Consider the following 24,811-nt stretch of genomic DNA (forward strand, 5'->3'; position numbering starts at 1 on the left):
TAAATTTTATCATACACTTATTCAGTATGTTATTTGTTAATAGTTCTGTTTACGCTTGGATTCCAATAATTGGAAACAATTACTACTTGTTTTTCTTTCTTTTTTGCTGCAAGACTATTTAACTCATTACATATTACTGCTTTGTGGGTTTCCCAGTGTTGAAGAAGAAATATCAGGAACTGTATTTAGCTCAAAATAACCCTGCAGTTCCTTTTTAATAAATGTCAATCTGATCTGGGGTATATGTACTAAATAATAATTTCGATGCCATGAAGGCTTTATGGAACAGGTTCTTGTTACATGTCTTTCGGATAATAGAAAAACAGGTGAGTGATATGAGAATGAGTTGCTACTTATATCTGCAGAAAAAGGTAATCACAGAGAAGGAAAGATGAAAAATCTACTCAATTCTGGAGAATGATTGGTGTGGTGCTGAAATGAATCTCTTCCAATTGAGTGCGCACGCCTCCAAGAATCAAGTTATATTGCTTAATCATGGTAGAGAAAAATTAGAGAAAATATCTAATGAGTGACAGGAGATGCAAACTTCTGTCTAGCCTAGAGACAATAGTCAAATTTAAATTCCCATCTATTATGCAATTTTAATTTGGCAAGTATATAAAAAAAAAAAATAATAATAATAAAACAGTCCAAGAACGGTCTCTGATTCTCATTTGAAACATACACATTTGCTATAATAGAGATATATTCGACACAATACGTCTAACTAAAATTATACATCTGCCATATTTGTCAGTGTAGATTTCATTTCCCACAACATTTATGGTTATGTGAATCAAGCTCGCCATCCCTTTTATCATAACAGGGGCTGAAGATGCAAAGCAGTGTTTAAAAGTTTTTTTTTTTTATTTTAGTTTTTTTTTTTTTTTTTTTTTTTTTAGCAATTTGTGATTACTACCAGCTTTAAAATGTAAATTTTGTACAAAGATAATATCCTCAGCAAATTTCCTGAATACATTGAGAGCGAAGCATATTTTCTGAAGAGTGTTTACGCAGAACGTGAAAGGTTTAATGAGATTTAATAGCATGCTGTATGAGATTGTAAAACTATTAATTTAATGTGTCTATACATAATCATATATAGTTTTAGAAGCTTTTCAACATATGGGTAAAATGTAAAAAACTGGCAGGTCAAGTACTCATATGAGAACACATTACACAGGGTGAAGAGACTCTGGCCCACATTCACTAAAGGGTGCAAAGCTTTAGCAAGTCTTACCTCCCATTGATTAAAAAAGGAAGTTAGGGGGTGCTGAGAGTAGGTCATAGGGACATGGTAAGAGATGCTCTTAGGCCAAGAAAGCAACTACGTGTAGATCAGGCCCGAAAATATGAACATTTTTATATTTTCAGGTTTAATGTTAAAACATTTTTATAACTCAGATAGGTTACATGAAGCTGAAAAGCAATAAAAAAAAGGTTTGTATATTACTTCTTTATTAAGGAGATGTGTCTTTATAAGATGCAAATTAGTTTGACTTCAATAAACAGAATACTTGGAGGGAACTTAATTAATTATGGGGGGGAAAAAAAAGAAAAAAAGGTAGAGACCCAGTTATAATTATTTCCAATCAATACATGAAAAATTAGGATTTATTTATTCCGTAAAGGACTGAAAATACCTATTACACCTTAATTTATGAACACAAATCAATGGTTTTTAACAAAGTTAAGCTGGGAAGGAAGCAATGTCGAGATTCAAGACTGAAGCTGCTATATTTCTTACTCGATTGCTGCTCAAGATCTCATCAGTTTTAGTTCCTAAAGCTTCCGCTGAAGGCATATTCTAGTAATGGGGCCTGTGTCATCATCAGGCCTGGACGAGGAAGTGTGAGGAACTCCATTGGTTTTTCTCGCGGCATAAATAAAATTGGGAGACCTCAACCGAATCGTTTTTTTTTTTTTTTTTTAAATACCTTTGAAAGAATATTTTCGATCTTTTCACAAAGTTTTTGGACTGCACTAGCAGAAGCACTACATTTAAGCTGCCATCTTGTTTGGCTGCACCTTTCTCCATTTTTGATGTTTACCTTCGTACAGAGGAGATTGTACAGTCCGATATTGATTGTACTCCTTGTGAACAAGACATTTTAGATTTCCTTCACACAAATGACATTTCACCCCTCATCCAAGAATTTCAGTACATGACAGGAGTCAACTATTTGTTTCAAATACCTAGATGTTTCCACTGTAACCAAAATACGCATTGCTTTTTTTCCTGTAGTAACATACTTCACCCACTGTTTTGACACAAAAAAAGACTAGTAACATTAAATCTTACCTGGTGCAGTTGCTGGACATGATTTTCCAAAAATATTTTTGTCTCTGAATACAATCTTTCTCCAAGAGGCTCTGGATAGGCAACACATAGTGCATAAATGTCCCTGTTTAATCAGTCAAGGACAACACTTGGCGGATACTAAAATTGGTTATCTGTCACCTTCGATCATGAAGCTCATTCTTATTTTTGGTAGAACATAAATTCTGATGAACTGGATATATTCTACAGTCTAAAGTAAAATTACAATATATTACTCCTATCCTTTAAACCAGCGTTTCCCAAATGGTGGGTCGCAACCCGGCACCGGGCCACGGAACCAAAATTGTCGGGTTGCAGCGCTGGCCACGCGGTGTGTCCCCCTCCCCCCCACCCACCCACCCGCTCAAGTTAAAAGAAAATGGTGGCGACTCCCCCGCGGTCCCGCGCAGGGCAAGCAGGGCCCGCTCCCTTCCCCTCCCCCCCCCGCTCCCAACGTGGGACGGAGGAGGAAGTACCAGCTCCTCTGCGGCCCGCACGTTACGTGGGACGGAGGGGGAAGTACTAGCTCCTACTTCGGCCCGCTTCCCCCCTCGGCCAGCTTCCCGAGCCCACCTCCCGTCCCGGGCAGCAGGGGATATCGGGGGCAGCAGGGGAAAGCGTCCGGCGGCAAGGTAAGTCACTGTCTCCCACCCAGTCACTGTCTCCCACCGACCGTCATTCACCCAACTGTCATTCTACTGTCATTCACCCACCCAGTCACTGTCATTCACCCACTCACCCAGGCAGGCAGTCACATGTCTTTTGTTGAAAATACAGAAAAAAACATTACAATGCAACCTGTTTATTTTTATATCTCAATAAGAAAACAGTTAAGTAAAAGTTAAGCGTTAAAAGATATTTTTTCCTGGTAGGTGCCCTATGCTTTCGGGTGGGGGGTGGGGGGATCTGCTCCTTTCATTTGTCCCGGGCCCCATGATTTCTGTTGGCGGCCCTGGATAGGAGGTAGGAGGTGGTAGGGGAGGGGGGTGGTGTTGTACCTGTGCCTCCTATCCTGGCGCTCCCTTCCCCCCGGTCCCCTTGGTGCGGGAGATGGGCGCGGGCAATGGTGGCTGCGCAGTCGCTGGCGGGCAGGTGGAGGCGGTGGAGCCGCCTGCTTGGATCGCTGTCCTTTCCTCTCTGTGTGTATATCAGTATCAGTGTCTGTGCATGTGTGTGTGTGTGTATGTATCAGTGTGTGTGTGTGTATGTATCAGTGTGTGTGTGTGTATGTATCAGTGTGTAGCAGTGCATGTGTGTGTAGCAGTGTAGCAGTGCGTGTGTGTGTAGAGGTGCGTGTGTGTGTAGCAGTGTAGCAGTGCGTGTGTGTGTAGCAGTGTAGCAGGGCGTGTGTGTGTAGCAGTGCGTGTGTGTGTAGCAGTGTGTGTGTGTGTGTGTAGCAGTGTGTGTGTGTGTGTGTAGCAGTGTGTGTGTGTGTGTGTAGCAGTGTGTGTGTGTGTAGCAGTGTGTGTGTGTGTGTGTGTGTGTGTGTGTGTGTGTGTGTGTGTGTGTGTGTGTGTGTGTGTGTGTAGCAGTGTGTGTGTGTGTGTGTGTGTGTGTGTGTGTGTGTGTGTGTGTATGTATCAGTGTGTGTGTAGCAGTGTGTGTGTAGCAGTGTGTGTGTAGCAGTGTGTGTGTAGCAGTGTGTGTGTAGCAGTGTGTGTGTGTAGCAGTGTGTGTGTGTAGCAGTGTGTGTGTAGCAGTGTGTGTGTAGCAGTGTGTGTGTAGCAGTGTGTGTAGGTGTGTGTGTGTGTGTGTGTGTGTGTGTGTGTGTGTGTGTGTGTGTGTGTGTGTGTGTGTGTGTGTGTGTGTGTGTGTGTGTGTGTGTGTGTGTGTGTGGTAGTAGTAGTAGTGTGTGTGTGTGTGTGTGTGTAGTAGTAGTAGTGTGTGTGTGTGTGTGTGGTAGTGTGTGTGTGTGTGTGTGTGTGTGTGTGTGTGTGTGTGTGTGTGTGTGTGTGTGTGTGTGTGTGTAGCAGTGTGTGTGTGCGTGCGTGCGTATCAGTGTGTGTGTGCGTGCGTATCAGTGTGTGTGCGCGTGTGTGTGTGTGTGCGCGTGCGCATCAGTGAGTGTGTGTGCGTATGTGCGTGCGTACATCAGTGTGTGTGTGTCAGTGTGTGTGCGTGCGTGCGTATCAGTATCAGTGTGAGCGTATGCGCGCGCATCAGTGCGTGTGCGCATCAGTGCATCAGTGTGTGCGTGGCTGCGTTTGTATCAGTGTGTGCGTGGCTGCGTTTGTATCAGTGTGTGCGTGGCTGCGTTTGTATCAGTGTGTGCGTGTTGCGTGTGTGCGTGTGTGTGCGTGTGTGTGCGTGGCTGCGTGGCTGCGTGTGTGCGTGTGTGCGCGTGGCTGCGTTTGTATCAGTGTGTGTGTGCGTGGCTGCGTGTGTGCGTGGCTGCGTGTGTGCATGTGTGCGCGTGGCTGCATGTGTGCGCGTGGCTGCGTGTGTGCGCGTGGCTGCGTGTGTGCGCGTGGCTGCGTGTGTGCGCGTGGCTGCGTGGTTGCATGTGTGTGCGTGGCTGCATGTGTGTGCGTGGCTGCATGTGTGTGCGTGGCTGCATGTGTGCGCACGTGTGTGCGTAGCTGCGTGAGTGGCTGCGCGTGTGCGTGAGTGGCTGCGCGTGTGCGTGCGTGGCTGCGCGTGTGTGCCCGTGGCTGCGCGTGTGTGCCCGTGGCTGCTCGCGTGTTCCCGTGGCTGCGCGCGTGTGCCCGTGGCTTGCACGTGTGTGCCCGTGGCTTGCACGTGTGTGCCCGTGGCGGCTTGTGCATGTCCGTGGCGGCTTGTGCGTGTCCGTGGCTGTGTGTGTCCGTGGCTGCGCGTGTGTGTGTGTGTGTGTCAGTGGCTGCGTGTGTGTCAGTGGCTGCATGTCTGTGTGTGTGTGTATCAGTGGCTGTGTGTGTGCGCGTGTGTGTCAGTGGCTGCGTGTGTGTGTGTATCAGTGGCTGCGTTTGTGTGTGTGTATCAGTGGCTGTGTGCGTGTCTGTGCAGGCCAGCAGTGTCTGTCTGTGTGGGTGTCTGTGCGTGGTCAGTGTTGGTCTGTCTGTGTGAGTGTCTGTAGATCAGTGACTGTGTGCGTCTGTGCAGGTCAGAGAGAGAATGGGGAGGGGGGAAGAGGGGATTGGGAGAATATATGAAATCTGATTGGACATTCATAACGGTTTTATTTTACCTCTAGGCGATACAATTTTTAGTGGGTCACAAAGGAGAAGTTCAAAAATAACCGGGTCACGGAAAAAAAGTTTGGGAAACGCTGCTTTAAACAATCTGTGTTTTGATCTAGATGCTAGGACGCTACTGGTCTTAAACACCGAAATCCTCCCCAAAACAAACAAGTTGAAGTTATAACCTCACCCGAACATTTTCTGTCCATTACTAACTTTTCAGAACTAAAAAAAAAATTATTCTCACTGGCATTAGCCGTTATCATGAGCACCTCTTATTCAAATACGTGTGAATGGCAGCAGCCATACTAACCTTCCAACATTTCAGAAAAAAATATAACCGAATTCAAATAGTGAATTTAGAACGGGTGAGTTGCTAAAAAGAACAGCAAAGGACTTGGTAAAAAAGAAAGCGGACTATTTAGGGGCAAGTAGTGCTTTTATAAAACTGCCCCTTACACTTAAATGCTCCCTCTCATTGGGCTCAGGATGATATAATCAGAGGTTTAGGTGTACACACTTTTGTTTGGTGTTTTCTTGGTTTGTTACCAACAGTGAGTCGATACACATACTGTATTCTTGATGTTTGACCTTGGCACTACTGGTTTGCATTTAGGTTTATAAAATGCAAAGAAATGTGGTTCTTGTCCAAGCTTCACCTAGATCCTTTTTTTTTTTCATTTCGTTTTTAGGCTCATTCTCTCACTCTGTGTGGAGCTCTCTGCTAATCTAACTAGAGCTAATCTGACTCTTTGTGAATGAGAACTGAAAACCGATTGGCTGAGAAACTTGGCAGGGTGCTAAAAACTCCGGGCCATTAATGATTGGATAATGCCCGGAATTTTAACCAATCTGAGTGCAGAGATTTCAATAACGCCCGGAATTTAACAGCTTTAGCCTACAATTAAAGTTAATGAGCTTTTTATATATATTAAAACCTTAGTAGGCCATCTTAATGCCAGGAACCAACATTATATTATTTAAGTCATGATTCAATGGAAAGGATAGTCCTGCTCTACTTATACAATCATTCAGAAGTTCAGAGAGAAAATGTATACACAAACTGAAGAGAACAGAGAGGTCCTTTACACCACACAGTTTAGATGCCCCAAACATACAGAGTAAAGTGTATTAGCAATACAAATAACTAAAATAAATCTAAAAAAAAAAATAGTCTAAAAAAAAATAGGTACCATGCCAAATTGTCGCAAAAAAATTATAAAAACAAAAAAGTGTGTGTGGGAGAGTATACTCATCTTTGAATTGGATCCGACTTAGAGTTCGTAATCGTGTAAGTATACTAGTGAATTAGATATCCAATAAAGGGGGGAGCTTGCCAGCTATTTGGAAACACTGTGTGAGATCCATTAGAGTTAGATTCAAAAGCCTATTGATCCTGTTTAATTCAGGTTTGATCATTTAATCATGATTCACTGAGTAGTAGATCTTAACATAGTATAACAGTTACACAATAGAACCGTGCTCTACTTGACTGATGGGTAGGAAAAATTGTAACAGTATACCTGGTGTGCTCGGTCCATATAAACTTGGGTATAAAATTCCAATGCCCAGTAACCTCCTCCGGGGGGTGTGGGGGGAGTGGACCTTGAAAAAGTAGGAAAAGCATATACCAGCACAACACGTATAAGTTATATGTATTAAACACCAATTAAAAACAAGCACTGCTCACTTACATGTGAGAAAACATCATCGGACACAGCTGAGCGCGGGCAGGTGAACTTCAGTGTTGAACCGGTTCATCGGCGCTCTGGGAGAGCCAGTCCCTCCGGTGCCGGCATCCAGTACCAGATCCCGGACAGACTTGCAAGACTTTTCCTCCATCGCTGTGGCACCACTCACGATCCGCTTTCCCTCTTCACACCTCACGTCTGTGTTCAAAGTCCGCCGTCAAAGGAGGTAGCTTAATGGCCAACATCACCATGCTCCGTAGTGTACTGCCTTACGGAGATCCACTGACGAAGCCCCTGCGAGCGAAGTGCGTAGGGTTAATGGTTGTGGCAGTACACAATGGAGCACGGTGATGTAAGCGATTAAGCTACCTCCTTTGACGGGGGAAGCCTAACACAGAGGTGAGGTGTAGAGCGGTTAAGTCGATCCCGAGTGGCGCCAAAGCGACTGAGGCAAAGACTCGCGAGACTGTGACTTCTGTGATCTGGTGTAGGATGCCAGCGCTGGAGGGACAGGCGAACTTACTCTCCCAGAGCGCCGATGAACCGGTTCAACACTGAAGTTCCCCTGCCCGTGCTCAGCTGTGTCCGTTGATATTTTCTCACATGTAAGTGAGCAATACTTATTTTTAAATTGGTGAATACTTAATACCTCTCAATACCTTCTCCTTCTGCCCAATCATTTTCCTGCCCATCTCACACTGAAAGGGTCCTATATTCTCTTTTGTAATCTTCGTATTAATGTACTTAAACTTTTAGGGTTGATCTTGCTTTCTATTGCAATCCTTGCAAATCTGATTGCCCTTTTTGCAACTTTTGTTACATTCCTTATAATTCTGATACAAAGCCCCTGTCTCTTCTGACTTTAAAGCTGCAGTTCAAGCTGTCACTTTTTAAAAAACATTTTTTTCCTCATTCAATATGTGCATCAATACAATATACACACTGACAAGCGATTAACCAAGTTGCTGACATCCATTCTCCTGTAATCAAAATCGCTGAATATTCGGCTCTGGGTTACGGTGGAAAATCGTGACCGGAATAGGTACACAACAGTGTAAGCTAGCCCCCAAGGATGGAATAGGGAAGCCAGTTACACAGTTCACTCGCGACGCGTTTCGTATAGTCAATATACTTTATCAGGCTATATCTTGGGCACCCGTGAGGGGTCCTTTTGTGTCCCACCAACTGCTGTCATTGGCTGTTCGTTCTCAAACTACAAACCAATCATAGGGCTAGAATGAGTAATTCATTCAAATCCACAACACTTAACCAGTCCTATAATTATGGCCAATTGTTAACAGTTACAACTTTAGCACTTGTCATTTTTTTTCCATCCATTAAACCAATACTAATTTAGAGAAGTTTATAGAAAAACAGAGACGATGAATCACTGCTCAAGTGTATGTCAAGCCTCTCCTGGAAGGCAGGCAGATCAAGCACTGGGAAAACCTAACCACGTACATTCACATAGAAATTAAGTACATACACGTTTTTGAGAATTAATTTGTTAAATCACTGAAATTTGGTCTGATTGGGGTTCCCCGAAGACAGAGGGTTGAAATATTAAAAAAAAGAAGAACAAAATGCAAGTCCTTCAAATGAGCTAATGGCAGTGATGTGTTTAAATCTCTTACATGCGGCTTTATTTTTAGGACACTTTATTTTTTTTTATTTCTAGGGTAACCAAACACATGCAGTTTTTTTTTTATGTTTCTTTTACGTGTTTTTAACTAGTGTATTTTGTATATAAATACAAATTGTTAATCCAACTGAGAAAAGCAGAGGAGAAGGAGCATCAATTAAAGCTAAAATTACACAGGGAAATAAAAATGTATTCATTTTTCATCTGGATCTTAACCTTTTTTTACACTAAGTTTCATAGTTTTCCAAGGAAAGCAATTACATTGATCTTTTATTTAGATTTTTTGCTCTGCTCCACTATGTGGTACTAACGCTTTAAAAAAGGCATAATTAACGAAGGAAGGCTAACTCGCAGACTCCATTTGAAAATAAAAAATTGGTACTCTTTACTTGCAGAGAATCAGACAAAAAAGTACGAGGTTAAACAATCAATTATCACCTAATTTCATTTATCCAAGAAACTATATGGTTAGTTATAGAAAGTCCATTTAAAATCAGCGCAAATACGGATGGATTATAAAAATGAAATACTAGTGTTCCCAATGTAAGCCCCGTTTTTTCTTTTGATCACCATACAGGCCTTGGAAAGGATACGAGAAGCGGTCATTCCACGTTGCTCTTTCAACATAATCCAGCATGACAACTGCTTTGATTGTCGTTAAAAGTTTGTTCCATGTTTCATCAAAATCCACAACTCGTGGCTTCAAGGACATGGTGGGGTTTCAACGTTAAAATTCTGTAAAACAAATGGATTAACATTTAGAAAACAGGTAAAATGCCATCACTGAGAACCAAAGATGGATAATTACAGGGTGTAGTCCTAAAGGCACCAATATGCTTAGTAGGCTAAATATTGGTCAGTGATACCTTTCAAACAAAAGCAGTATAGAAACGTTTAATAATTTACGGTTTGGGAATATTGCTGAATAGGGTCAATTCAGACTTGCTATTTAGTTCTCTTTCCTTCTACATTTAATTTATTTTGTGTCATGCTAAGAAACAACCTCATTTTTTTCTACGACACATACTAAAAAGTTTGAAAAAATCTGATTGTTTTCTCATTGATGGGGAAGGAACACGGTAAACAACAAAACCCTTCATAAGAGTAAAACGTTTAAACTCTCAAATTATTTGTAATACCTACTTTTGTCAATTTGAACAGCAATTCCTAAGATTTAACCATTTAAACCTACCACACCTCAAGAAAGACTGCACATCTAAATCATTCTGCTACCCATTAAAACTAGAATGTGTCTGCACTACGCTAGAATATATTACTCTCTCTGTCCCAGGCTTCTGTCCTCCTTTTGCCCCCATCTTTAAAGCTCATTTTCCACCAATATTATCACTTCCATCTGCTTTGGAAGTACAGAAATTGATTAAACGCATTGGACAGCCATGTTTCAGGCCTTTGTTTATTGGCTTTCTGCTGTAGATCAGAACAGTAACCTCCCCTATGTCCTGATGTACACAAACTCTTTCAATGCCAGATTCCATACTTTCCAAAATGTTTTTGTTTGTAAACAAAAGTACTTGCATGTGTGCCCAGTCTCGCCTGAATTGCCCGTCAGGGCTGCAATCCAAAACGGTCTGAGTAAGACTGGGGGGGGGGGGGGGGAAGTAAAAACGGGAAAAAAAAAATAGAAAATTAACACTACCTCAAGAACTACGGGGTCCCCAAACGATATGGGGATCACATAACAGCTCCTAAAAATTTCTCCTTCAGATAAGATTTTTTTTTAAAAATTGGGAGGGGTATTACAGCTTTAACTGTGGAATGTCCCCAGTGCTGCGGCCCATCCAGCACTCACGATCACAGGATCACTTCGATCGCTTTGCCACAGATGACTGAAGGGGAGGAGTCACTCCCCTTCCGTTCCTCATCAGTGTACAGTACATCGCAACATGATCTCCCCTAGCAAAACAAGCATTATTTTTTTATGTTAAGTCATGACTAGGTAGCTACATCTTGGGCACACAAAGCGTACAGTCCCAATAATACTTTTTCTTAGTAAAAATAAAGTAGTCAGAACACAAATTATGTATAAAAACATAGGACCGTTTACATGTTGCTTCAACAAATGGATATGACACTATGTACTGATTAGGTTTACAAGTTGCTATGATATTCGAAGCGCAAATCACTATGATTCAGAAACCAGAAACACAGAAAGGTGGTATGGGTACTGAGGGGACTGTCTTAAGTCTTTAGTTTCTGTAATTACACATGATGAAGGGGGCAGTGTCTGCTCCGAACCTGGTGTTTCTCTTGCCCCATCCTGTGAACACATCCCCCACTTGTATAGCATTCTGCACTGCCTAGCAGAAAGTAGTTACCGAACCTGCTTAAGTACAGTTGAGGCACAATTCTTGCTAGCATATGTGTGGGACGGTGGCAGAGGAGGAATAAGTAATTAATAGGAAGTCCAAAAATGTATTCCATCGTATAGTTTAACGGTAGACTTGCAAATCTGAATCCGCACTTTTCCAGATTGGCATTTGACCTACTTATTCAAGGATAGAACATGTACCATGTCTAACATTAAGCCGCCCATTGAAATACACCCCCAATGTTGCCCAAAAAAAAAAAACTTTTAAATTCAGAATGACAAGCAGAAATACAAAAATGGCCAACAAGTAATACATTTAACACCCATTGAAATGTAAGAGGACAGTCGTTGGCGCACTAACTGGTATAAGGAATCCTAGTTATATTGAGCAATACAATCCTGAATCCCAGAAATAAGAACAGTCCGTTTGCCGCACAGATGAACTTTCTGTGGTGTCCTGAATGTAGATCAAATTCTAAAAACAAACACCCATTGTTTTAGGTAAGAATGTATTATAATTTACTGAACCAAATTTTGACAACGGTTTCAATCAGTTATCGCCTCTGATTTGGGCAATACATTAGATCACTACTGTATGTAACAGAAATGTTGCTATAGGCTTGATTACAATGCCTGGACATTTAATTGATGTAAGGTACTCTTGTATTTTAGCTTAACAATTTGGCTGCAGGTCGGTGGGCCTTGGCCTTCTGGCAGTCCAGGTGTTAATGAACTGATCATGCTTCTACTACCTAATAACCCGCCTCATGTCCACAGACTGAAAGCTATGTTTTACAAGTGGAAATACTGAATGAATAATGTTCTCCTGAAACGTTAAGGTGAAGGTCATATCCATTTTTATAATAAGACAACAATCTGATCAGTGAATGTTTAAAGCTGGCACACACCCTGTAAGTGCTTTCACAAGTTAATAACCAAGTATCCAGACTGACACATCACAGCAGGTGCTAAAAAGATAAATATAGGAGCTCATGGTCTACTAAGCAGCCAGATATGGTCTGTGCAAATGATAGATGACAGATGATTTCTGATATGAAGGCGACCAATTAAGAGTGAAGCAGACAGTCTATTTTTGCATTGAGAAAGTCCTTTCAACAATAAGCTCGCAGTCACAATATTCTCCATCTTGTTTTGTCAGCCCTCATAGCAATGGTAATGCAATCCAAATGATTAATGCACCTTTCCATTCATAGGACTAATTAGGAAATTGGAAAGTAATAGGAGGTGAAACTTAACATATAGCAAGACAAAGAGGGAACTAAAGCACTGTCAAGTTTTAATTTATTGTACATGTACAAAACAAAAAATAAAAACCACACCTTTCTAAAATGTGTATGTAAACCTACCTAAAAAATAAAGCTGTAATGAAGGTAGCGTCAAATTATACTCCACACAGAATGCTCATAAGGGCCGTTTTATAGCGTGTGCGGCCGTGCCTGTGCGAACGTGCGTGCACGGGCTGCACGCTTTTGTGTGTATGCTGTGAGCGAGTGAGGTACGGTATGTATGTGTATGTACAGTTGTGTGAAAAAGAAAGTACACCCTCTTTGAATTCTATGGTTTTACATATCAGGACATAATAACAATCATCTGTTCCTTAGCAGATCTAAAAATTAGGTAAATACAACCTCAGATGAACAACACGACATATTACACCGTGTCATGATTAAAGAAAAATAAAGCCAAAATGGAGAAGCCATGTGTGAAAAACTAAGTTCACCCTTACTGCTTCCGTAGGCATTAAGATGCTAAGTAGCAGACAGGTGCTGCTAATAGAATGCCCTTGATTAATTGATCAGCAAGTGTGACAACCTCTATAAAAGCCAAAGTTTTAGCAGTTTGCTGGTCTGGAGCATTCAGGTGTGTGTTAACACAATGCCAAGAAGGAAAGACATCAGCAATGATCTTAGAGAAGCAACTGTTGCTGCCCATCAATCTGGGACGGGTAATAAGGCTATTTCCAAACAATTTAAAGTCCATCATTCTACAGCGAGAAAAATTATTCAAAAGTGGAAAACATTCAAGACAGTTGCCAATCTTCCCAGGAGTGGACGTCCCAGCAAATTCACCACAAGGTCAGACCGTGCAATGCTCAGAGAAATTGCAAAAAAAAAAAAAACAAGAGTTACATCTCAGACTCTACAGGCCTCAGTTAGCATGTTAAATGTTAAAGTTTATGACAGTACAATTAGAAAAAGACTGAACAAGTATGGTTTGTTGGGAAGAGTTGCCAGGAGAAAGACTCTTCTCTCTAAAAAGAACATGGCAACACAGCTTAGATTTGCAAATGTGCATCTGAACAAACCAAAAGACTTCTGGAACAATGTCCTTTGGACAGACGAGACCAAAGTGGAGATGTTTGGCCATAAAGCACAGCACCATGTTTGGCAAAAAACAAACACAGCATATCAGCACAAACACCTCATACCAATTGTCAAGCATGGTGGTGGAGGGGTGATGATTTGGGCTTGTTTTGCAGCCACAGGACCTGGGAAACTTGCAGTCATTGAGTCGACCATGAACGTCTCTGTATACCAAAAGAATGCTAGCGTCAAATGTGAGGCCATCTGTCCAACAGCTAACGCTTATCTGAAATTGGGTCATGCAACAGGACAATGATTCCAAGCACACCAGCAAATCTACAACAGAATGGCTGAAAAAGAAAAAAAATCAAGGTGTTGCAATGGCCTAGTCACAGTCCAGACCTTAACCCCATTGAAATGCTGTGGCTGGACCTTAAGAGAGCTGTGCATAAACAAATGCCCACAAACCTCAATGAACTGAAGCAACGTTGTAAAGAACAGTGGGCCAAAATTCCTCCACAACGATGTGAGAGACTGATAAAGACATACAGAAAACGATTATTTCAAGTTATTGCTGCTAAAGGTGGTTCTACAAGCTATTGAATCATAAGGTATACTTAGTTTTTCACACATGGCTTCTCCATTTTGGCTTTATTTTTGTTAACTAAATCATGACAGTGTAATATGTAATGTGTTGTTGTTCATCGGAGGTTGTATTTACCTAATTTTAAGATCTGCTAAGGAACAGATGATTGTTATGTCCTGATATGTAAAACCATAGAATTCAAAGAGGGTATACTTTCTTGTGTGTACACACACACACACACACACACACACACACACCTATCTATGTATATCTCTGTATATCTATGTACATCTATCTATCTCTATGTACATCTATCTCTATGTACCTCTATGTACACACACACACACACTTAAAGGGCTATAAAATGGACCAAAACTACTATTCAGATAAAGAGAAAAGGAGAGATTGATTGTTGGTCAGGAAATTAAAAGGCCTGCAGTCAAGATCAAACGTGCTATAGTAACTTCAATATTAAAGAATGTCAAATTTACTTCTAGTCCCTCACAAATAGCTAAAGAACTCTATAAATTATATACCAAAACTATACAATCTCAGTGAAGGATCTTCCCCAACAGAGTACAGTAATGTTGTCTCCCTGCTCTCAGGACGATTTCGTTTCTCTAAATTCCAGCATAATGGAGACATCCATGAAGGAGGTGATTAAAGCTCTAAAATAAAAGAAAGCTTAAAAGTCCTGGTGGGCTTTCCAACATCCATCTTCTTTTTGCCCAACCTTGGTCAAGATGTTAAACTCATTTTTAAAGGGGGAAACCATTCCACACTAGATGATTGCGACAATATTGTAATCATCCATAAAGAGGGTAAAGGTCCAATGAGTTGTGGGAACTACAGGCCCATATAAAACTTTTTAAATTCAGACCTAAAAATGTATAGTAAGATATTGGCAAATCGCTTAACCCAATTCTTCCTAAATTCATTCACTATGACCAGGTTGGTTTTTATTAAGGAACTTCAGGCATCAAACCACACAAGGAAGATTATTAACATACCACGTGAACAATAAAAATATTAAAACCACCCTTGTTAGCTTAGATACCTATATGATATTCGACAGAAGAAGTTTGCCTTTCCTTAGGTAAACGTTAGAGGAATTTGGATTTGATGGGTCCGCTCTCACAGGCACTCTACTTGACCTGTACAAAAATCTGTCACGGTGGGAAAATCAACAAACTAAAAATCCCAAATCTATGTGATATCTAGGGATATCTTGTGTCTCCACTCTTTTTCGTCCTCACTATTGAACCCCATGAATGTGGAAGGAAGAACCAAGATATAATGGGAATCAAAGTAGGTTAAACAACTTACAACATTTTCATTATTTGCAGGCGACAATCTTAACCTTAACAACGCTGTTAATTTTGGAAAGGTTTGGTACACCATAGGTTAATGAGATTAATAAGTGAGAAATCAGGCCACATCTCTTGGATGGGCAGCATTTGGTCCTTTAAAATGAACATTTTCCTTGTACTATTATCAAACCTTCCCAATCTCTGTCCCAGCTAAAATGATAAAAAAAAAAAAAAAAAAAAAAAAAAAAAGGATTTTTGAATATTTGTAAATTCATTTAGGTTAATCAAAACCTAGAGGGGCAAGCTCTATTCTGCTCACATCAAAAACTGGGGGGGGGGGGGGCTAAGAGTTCCAGATCTGAGACAGAACATTTCCTGGCATCTAGATAAGCGTGTAAAATGTTGGGTTGACCACCATCCTTTTAAAATTTGCGTTCACAGACAGCTCTTTTTTGCTATTCAGAGGGATAATGATGTGGGTAACCTTTTATTTAAAAAAGGTACATTTTTCAAATCCTTGCTTTCCTCGATACATTTTTTCAGAGATCTACAAATTAACCACTGTGTCCCACCTATCCACCTCACAAGAATTCCCTCATTATACAGCCTTTGAAACCCTTTGTAGAAATCATAGGTATGAAGAAAGGCTAATCTATTTTATATCAGGAACTAGTCCGAATAGATGATATACCAGACCATTCCTACATGCTAAAATGGGAATTAGAGCTCCAGACATCTCAAAGGATGACTCGAGCGATATATGGGACAAAGTGTTATCCATCTGTATGACCACTTAAGAAAATACATGTATAAAATGATGTTCCATTAGGACCTAATTCCTGATATATTTTGCCATCTTTGTTTGAGCAACTGTGGACAAAAAGAAAATATTGTCCACATTTGGTGGTTCTACCTCAAAATAAAAATGTTTTGGGAGAAAGTAAGAGACTTTGCGGCATTTTCCTGAGGTAAGAATACACGGAGATTCAGTAATAGTTTTAGAGAAACCAAATGAAAATATAAAATATTTCACACACATTGACAGCAGCCAGGCATTCCATACTGGTCTCTTGGAAGAAATTGAGCGCACTCATTATCTGCACTAGTGCGTAGTTGACGAAATTATGCTCATGGAAAAACTCACAGCCTTCCTAAGGCATAATACTTGGAAGCTTTACAAGGTCTTGGATCCATGGCTAACCAATTACCCGAACTACCAATTAGAGTCAGTATTAGGCAGGTTCCAAGAATCTTTCATACTCGGGTCAAAGTTCTCACCGACCTGCAGACCCCTAATTACCTTTTTTCAAATCATTACGATGGTATTTCCTAGCAGACAACTAGGAACCCCAGTCCCGTGTTATTTACGGGTTTGAGGGTTTTGGGAAAAGTGTGAGATTGTAACAGATAAGAGAAATCTTCAAAATGGATCTGCAAAGCCATTTATGGGTCTTTTATTTGCAATATATTTCCCCACCCACCCTCCATTTTCCTGTCTGAATCCCGCGTTTTTCAAGATCTCAAAATCTTTGGTTTAAAAAAATTAATTAAAAAAAGCTACAGTATATACATAAAACCCGTAATATATTATACACAGAATTAGGAAGGCCTTCCTCCAGCAGTGGCTCGACAAGGGATAATGGGGACGATAATGATATACATATTACAGTAGGTTAACCATATATGCAGGGGATAAACAAAATAAATGATATATATATATATATGATGTTAAATCCACTCGCCCGGGGCGTGCAAATGTATAGGTTTGTCGAACACTGTATATATATATGTATCAGTCTAATTTGGCAACACAATCAATGCATTTGGTATTGAATAGGTTAATGATCATTAATATTTGTAATTGAATCTATGTTTAAAACTCTGTGCCATACTGCAAGACACATGGCAAGACACATGGCGACTCATATATAAAACAAGGAACCATGTCCCCAGCAATTTCAACATGCATTGACTAGCATGGAGTTAACCCCCCTGGGTCTGGCATACATTGCAGTTCCAGGCACATGTGCCTTTATTCATGAGGTCAACAAAACAATCACTTCAATATGTAGAGAAAAAAAATGACTAATGAGTCATTGGAGCTAGAGAGTGCAATCACTTGGCTGTATTACAAAGTGCATTAGAACATTTTTACCCCAAGGCACTGCAGAGATGTGTGGCAGGTCCCACCGCAGTAATGTCAATTTGGTAATTTTATAAGAGTTACACCTATTTGGTCACTACAAGTTTAGGGTTCTTATGGAAAGCAGCAGTTGATAAATAGGGGCCATCGTGTTCTGTTCAGCACATTGGTGCTCCACTCTTTCATGCCTTCATTTTCAATGGTAGTTTGTACTTCATTTTGGTCATAAATGCCCAATTGTCTTTAATAAATTACTGTGCAAGAAGGTATATAAAAACATATGACCATAACAAAAAGCAATAGAGAACAGAAATATTAGTTTGGTCCAAAGTAATAAAGTATGATATTATTAGCTACAAAAATAATTAAATTGAAGGGACAATGTTACAAAGCAAACTTCTTCCTTAGGTACCACTATGGTGTTCTGTGCAACAGCCAAAAAAAACCCTAGCGAGAAATTCCCCGATACTAGTTGAATGTAATAGAGGAAGGATTTGAACCAATTCGAATGACAATCAAAACCTACAGGCTGATGACTTGTTTTTTTCCAAAATTAAGCCTGTCTTACAACTGTAAGAATACTGAGCTACTGGCCAGGTCTGGGAGGTATATTAAGCAGTGGCTAATTTTATCATTTATTTATAACAACACGCCAACATATTCCATAGAGCAATATAACAGGGTTGGAGCACGAAAAACAACATAACAGATATTAACACGTACATTGTTACAGTAGGTGAGGAGGCTTACAATCTATAAGGAAGGGTAAGTGGAAACATAGGGTATAGAGGAATGAGAAGGTTGATATGTTTCGAATTATGGCAAGGCAGCTCTATCGGCAACAACCAGCTGACACCCTTTGGCTGCCGCCTTTGTTTCGCTAAAAAGTGCTTCTCCAAAGATACTGGACACAATGGTGAAAGGAGCTACACACACACACACACACACACACACACACACACACACACACACACACACACACACACACACACCTGTCCGATCCATACTGCTCCCGATTCTACTTGGCTCCTGTCATGGGAGAGGGGGTTTGGCCCGGTATTAAAGGGGTTACACCCCATTTGGCCACCCCCTGCTCTCACTTGGCAAGCAAGGGGTTAACTGGACTGCGGTCCAGTAGTGTGTTTTTTTACCCTCTGGAACTCACTACTGCCAGAGCTCAGGTGTATATCTACCTTACCACTGTTTCTGGGTCAGTGTAAGACTTACCTCTTCCTTCTGGCTTTTCCTGTCTAACGAAAAAATTGCTTATTTTAATTTGTTGTACTGTAAAGTATTGCAATACCGCCTTAAGTGGAGGTGTGTTTTTACTCAAAATCAATGATGATGATGATCCAATGTATTGCGTGTATTACTCCTTTGGCTTGAGAAATTCCAAGTTTAAATCAAATGAACAAGAGCAGAACTCCAGGAGGTACAAGTGTGCTTTAGTTTAGGGAACCAACATTTCCTCCCTATTGATTGGACCAATTTTAAGTATTATGTGCTCTGAGTTTTATGCACATGTGAATGTCATGGTGGATCTCTGGCATATATAAGAAACCCTGAGACTAATACAGCAAAATACATAAATTATGTATCATGTATTGTAAAGATTGCCAAATATCATTATTCTCATCCTTCCCATGATTAGGGCAGGCTCCTATCTGCCTAGACAGGTTTTCCCAACATTGTGTATGCTTTCTGTTCATGGTTATGGGATGTTATAGGCAGTGCTCTCCTAGTTCAAGTATGACATGTGGATCAACTCACTAATAAGTCATTTAATGTTAGACAGCACTACATACATAGACGTAGACATCTTCAGCCCTTGTCGATCCACTGTTGGATGAAGGCTTCCCCAATGATCTTCCAGGTCTGCCCAATGATACTGGGGTTGCAAGTATTCATGTTTTCTGATCCTCCCATCTTAATTTTGGTCGTCACTTGATATTCCTTGGAATCCAGTCTAGTACCATCTTTGTCGAACAATTGTGATTTCTTCTTGCAATATGTCTACCCCAATGCCATTGTAATTGCTTCAAACTTGTTATGTCAGAAACTTATGTTGGCTTTCAAATGCATTCATTCTTTTTCCTGGATCTGGGTAATACCCAGCAGATTTCTCTCCATACTTCTTGAAGTTGTCTGAAGCTTCTGAATTATCTGTGCATTTAGGGTCCAAATTTCACATCCACACAGTATGTGAGCACAGGTAGAATACACTGTTCAAAACACTTTCCTTTTGAGGCAGTGAAATATTCTCTGCAAGATTCTTGTTTATTCCAAATGAGCTCCTTCTCCATCCCATGATTTAATTCAAAAGTTTCCCATCCATTGATACTTGCTGGCCAAGACAGACAATGTTTGACTTTTTCTAGCTCTATTCCATTTATTTTTCAATCTTTGTAGAGTTGACATGTGTTGAACATTGCTTTGGTCTTGCTGAGATTCACATGGAGGCCCACATTCTTACTTAAGCAAGTTCTCAGATTTATTGCTGGAGGTCTTCTGGACTTGTGGCAAAAATAACAATGCAGTCTGCAAATTGTAAGTGACAAGTAGTACTCACTGTGGATTTTGATTCAGTTTTCTTCCCAATTCAATGTACTAAACTATTCCTCAAGTGTTGCTGTGAAAAGCTTTTGTGACAGTGTTTCCCTGTCGAACTCCTTTGCTGATCCTTATCTTAATGCAATTTAATGGTTGGTACACACACACACACACTTTAAAACTGCAAATCACTGACCTAAACACCACATTTTATAAAAAGAACAAATCGAACGGTCTTCCTTAAACAATTGAACTACACGTAAAGCAAAGATTTGGCTGATTTGATGTATCTGGAAATGAAACATGATTTGGGTTTCTTTGGGGCCTCTAAATAAGGGTGGAGTGTTAATCAAAAGCTTCCTCTACTCTTACCAGATAGAGATAAGGAAGGGGGAGAGGGGAATTTTGCCTATGCAAACTCTTGTCAAACACAGTTATGTTGCACAACAGAGTTGTGTGACATGGTATATCATATTATATGTTGTACTTATGATTGTAAATTTATTAATATTGTATGTATATGTACTTAGATTTATGTAAATTATATTTTGTATCATGCACTTTATACAAGACTTATGTGGGCATGTTGCACTTAATACAACATGATTACATATTAGGTGCTTATTCATGAATCACGACAGAGTTCCTGATAAGTTTAGAAGTCATGGCGATGTGGAGAGAGGGGGCCATGGCCCCAAGCCGTCATGATGCTAGTGCGTCATTTCCAATTATGGCAGCCATCACAGTTGGAGCATATGCGCAGTAAGATGGGATGCACTTGTATAAAAAGGTACACAATATCATGGTGATCTCACTCGAACAAGTGCTGCTGAGCATACTGCTCGGAACATCAGGTCTCTCTGGGCGAGTGTCAGCTATGCAAGTCTTTTTTTATACATGCATTAGGTCACTATGTATTTACGTCATGATTGATATTTTGTATATGCACATTTAAATACATTTTGGATATTTTGGGGGAAAACTGGTGTCCTCTTTCTTATATTGGATGCTTCCATAATTGAGATTTTTCCTTTAACATTTAATTGCTAGGGTATATTGTGGATTCATTAGAGGACGAATCCCTCCTATGGGGATAGAGACTATACCAGACTAGTTTACTAAACCTAGTGTGCATATATCTTTTGACAATATTATATACATGTAGTTTAAGAACATTGGATTTACAAATCATATAGATGTTGATACGGTGGTAAATTGACCACAGTGATTGTGTGCGCTTATCTATATTGTATTACACAACAGGGAGTAGCCAGAGAAATAAACCCATCGCAACATTCAACTCCCCAGGTTAAAGCACCAATACAGGTTTCCTTTATTAATCAGGAAAAGTGAGCGCAAACCCAAATAATATCAAAAATAGTCAAAAATAATAAATACTGTATCACCAAGAGGAGATGCTGCTGGTGTGAGGAATTTCTCAATCCCTCAAGTTAACATCTGGAGGAGTACACGAAGCACAAGAACTCCTCTCACAGGTGGAAACAGTATTTCACAGGAAATCAGTTAACAATGTATGCTGCATATGTTGGAAAGAAAAGAGAAAAAATTATAGTGAAACACAGTTTAATGAACAAACAAAACTAGATGAAGGAGCTACAGTCCACTCACATGCTCCAGGAATAAAAACAGTGGTTTAACCACTCTGGGTTCTAAACGACGCAGCTCTGCTTGGCTCTACTCAGCTCCAAAAGACAATATGTCTTGTCTTTTTCTTTCTCCTTTTCCTGAGGTCATTGTTCATCAGAAGAAATTATAAATCCACTCATCTCTACCTCACCTCAGCGCCAGAAAAGATTTCTTTCCAGCCTTCACTCCATCTCTGGGTAGAAGATACCAGAAACATATTTTAAAGGCAGCTTCAGGACTACCTATTGGACTCTTTATCAAAGGTTTTTAATATCCATTATTGTCATTGCACCAGCGCTGAGTACACACCTATTATTTTAATTATGAGAGATCAATCAAACTGAACATATACTAAGCTATCGAACAGCCATTTATGTGATAAAATACAACTAATAAGTCATACCTATGCTGCGTAACCACAATGTCGGGTTAGTACACACACACACACACACACACACACACACACACACACACACACCAGCCCCCTGTAAACCAACAAAACTGCAGAGACACACCAAAACACACTGCAGCCCTCCTCCACCCTCTATACACACACACACAAAACAGACTGTACATACACAAAACACACACACTGCAGCCCCCCACCCCTCAGCACCCACAACACTCACACTGCAGACACAACGAACAGCCCCTCCCTACACCCCCCCTATAAAGCCACACATACACACCAACAAAAAACTCTGCACCCCTCCTCCACCAACAAAACACACTCAGCACCCCCTCATCTACACTCACAAAACACACACAAAACAGACTGCTGCCCCCTCTACACCCACAAAACACACAGAGACACAGACCTTTGCCCTAACTCTCCTGTGCGGAGCTCTCTGCAGGCAGGGTGGGGGAGAAGTCAGTGCCTTGCTGCTGCCTCCTGTCCAATCACCTCCCCTGTCTCAGAGCTGATCACACTCGGAATTTACCAGCTTTAGTCTATAATCAAGTAATAATCCCCGAAGAACAGGGCATTACTGGCCAATAATGCCCTGGCTGGAAGAGTTGAAGGCCCGAGGCGAAGCCGAGGGACTTTAACCCAGCCAGGGCATTATTGGCCAGTAATGCCCTGTTCTGAGGGGATTATTACTATTATAGGCTAAATGTAGACTTTTTTCATAAATAATAGACACTTTTGTATAGTTAAAATAAAAAGGTAAATAATTGAAACTACCTCTATATACGCTTACACTGCAGATATCTATATCACACTGCCGCCCCTCTGTGTACACGTACACACACACACACACACACACACACCAAAGCAGCTCTACACACAAACTCTGCTGCTACACACATGCTACACCCATAAACACTGCTGCTGACACTGACACACACACACAAACTGCTGCTACACATACAACAGCACAACACACACACACACACACACACACACACACACACACTGCAGCCACAATAAAAAATGCAGCCACGTACTAAACTTTGCACTCCCCCCCCCACCTCTACACACAACACAGCACCTCTACACACCCCACACACACACACACTGCTGCTGACACTGACACACAAACACAGGAGCTCTATACACACACAGCTATACAACAGCATAGCACACACTGCTACTGACACACTCGCAAAGAAACTGCAGACAGCCACTTCTTTGCAGACTCCCCCACCAACCACCTTCTTCAACTGAATCTGCTCAGAAAATCTCAGTCAGCTCGGGAGGGGGAGGAGTCAACCCGTGGCTGATACATCCTGACCAATCCCCTGCCCTGTCTCAGCTGTTCTGAAAGCTGATTGGCTGGAAATAAACACATTGAAAACTACACATTCTGCTGCTTAAATTCCGGGCATTACCAATTGGATAATGCACGGAATTTTAACCAATCAGAAAGCAGGGTTTTCAATAATGCCCTGAATTTTACTGCTTTAGCCTATAATAAATGTTATGTTTTAAATAGCCCAGGTGTGCACCAATAAATGTGCTTCTTTTTAGAGACTGGTAGGCATCACAACCTTATCTCTATTTTGAAAATATGAGTTAACCTTAGGCCGCGCTTATAGTGCTGGCGACGGCAACGCAACCGATGACGTCACCCGTCTCCACCACCGAAAGTTATAATTTAACTTTCAGCGACAAGGTCATTGATTGGTTCAGACAGTCACATGTGGTGACTGTCTCTGAAAAATCTAATTTACCCGGCCTCCAAATTTTTGGTCGCGACTTCGCTCCTTCGTGCTTACTATAAGCGCTCCCGACTGAGTCAACTGTTTTGTTTAGGAGCGACGTCGTCTCGCGGGCACTATAAGCACAGCCTTACACGTTGAACCAAATTTTTAGCTGCTACGGAGGAATTAGGTGACATCTTGTACCCCCTCTCCCCGCCAAAACATAAACATTTCCTTGTGCATAAAGTTAACAATCTCTGCACATGCGACTACTTGAAAGATCACATTTACCAAAACTATATATTTTAAGTACTTTACACAGGACCCACTTTTTCAAACACTCTCCAAGCTGTCCCAGGGCCAGCTGCGCCCCAACGCAGTAGTGACCTGGCGCCTCCCCAGCACAGCTGCTGCCTGGTCACTGAGATCCTTCCCCTGCCTGCTCCTGTGGGCGTCGTAAGTCACGTACAACTTCCGGCTGACAGGAGGAAAGAGCTGCGGACTGGCGCAGCACCGCAGGCCGCAAGGTAAGAGGTTTGTGTTCTCGCTCTATTTTTCCCACTTGCGCTTGCAGCTCCCTTTAAAAAAAAAAAAAAAAAAGGGTGTGCGGGTGTGAGACTGTAGGTATGTAGAAGGGGGAGCGTGTCAAAGTGTAGGAGAGCGAGCATAAGGGGAGGCGTGTGAGAGGGTGAAAGGGGAGGAGAGACGGGAAAGGGTTGGGGTTCCACAGAATTTTACAATCTAATTCTAGGGTTCCTTAATAAAAAATAAAGTTGATACCCACGGACTTATTTGCATCACTAGAGATCCTATGCTGCGTGACCACAATGTCGGGTTAGTAACGCCACACTCTAGATGCTAGTTTATTCAGCTACTGCAGCTTTGTGAAGAAGCGTTAAAATAAGCTTTTAAAGCCCACATTTAAACTTCCCATGAACTTCCCATCTGTGTGCCAGTTGCAGACCT

The 24,811-nt window shown here is 41.1% G+C and overlaps 1 protein-coding gene across 4 annotated transcripts in view; it reads right to left on the reverse strand.

Annotated features, from left to right (window-relative positions):
* CUL2 (cullin 2) overlaps positions 1 to 24,811 on the reverse strand; it is a 103,329-nt gene that overhangs the window by 61,843 nt on the left and 16,675 nt on the right. For 3 of the 4 annotated variants that reach the window (XM_075587749.1, XM_075587747.1, XM_075587750.1), the window contains exons 2-3: positions 9,405 to 9,546; positions 2,303 to 2,405 (exon numbers count right to left, since the gene is read on the reverse strand). In XM_075587749.1, the coding sequence (XP_075443864.1) occupies positions 2,303 to 2,405; positions 9,405 to 9,523 (222 nt within the window). In that variant the 5' untranslated portion in view covers positions 9,524 to 9,546. Of the gene's footprint in view, positions 1 to 2,302; positions 2,406 to 9,404; positions 9,547 to 24,174; positions 24,424 to 24,811 lie in introns of all 4 variants that reach the window. The other variant, XM_075587748.1, reaches the window with a different exon arrangement.

This window comes from Ascaphus truei, chromosome 2, assembly GCF_040206685.1.
Source record: "Ascaphus truei isolate aAscTru1 chromosome 2, aAscTru1.hap1, whole genome shotgun sequence".
Taxonomy (NCBI): Eukaryota; Metazoa; Chordata; class Amphibia; order Anura; family Ascaphidae; genus Ascaphus; species Ascaphus truei.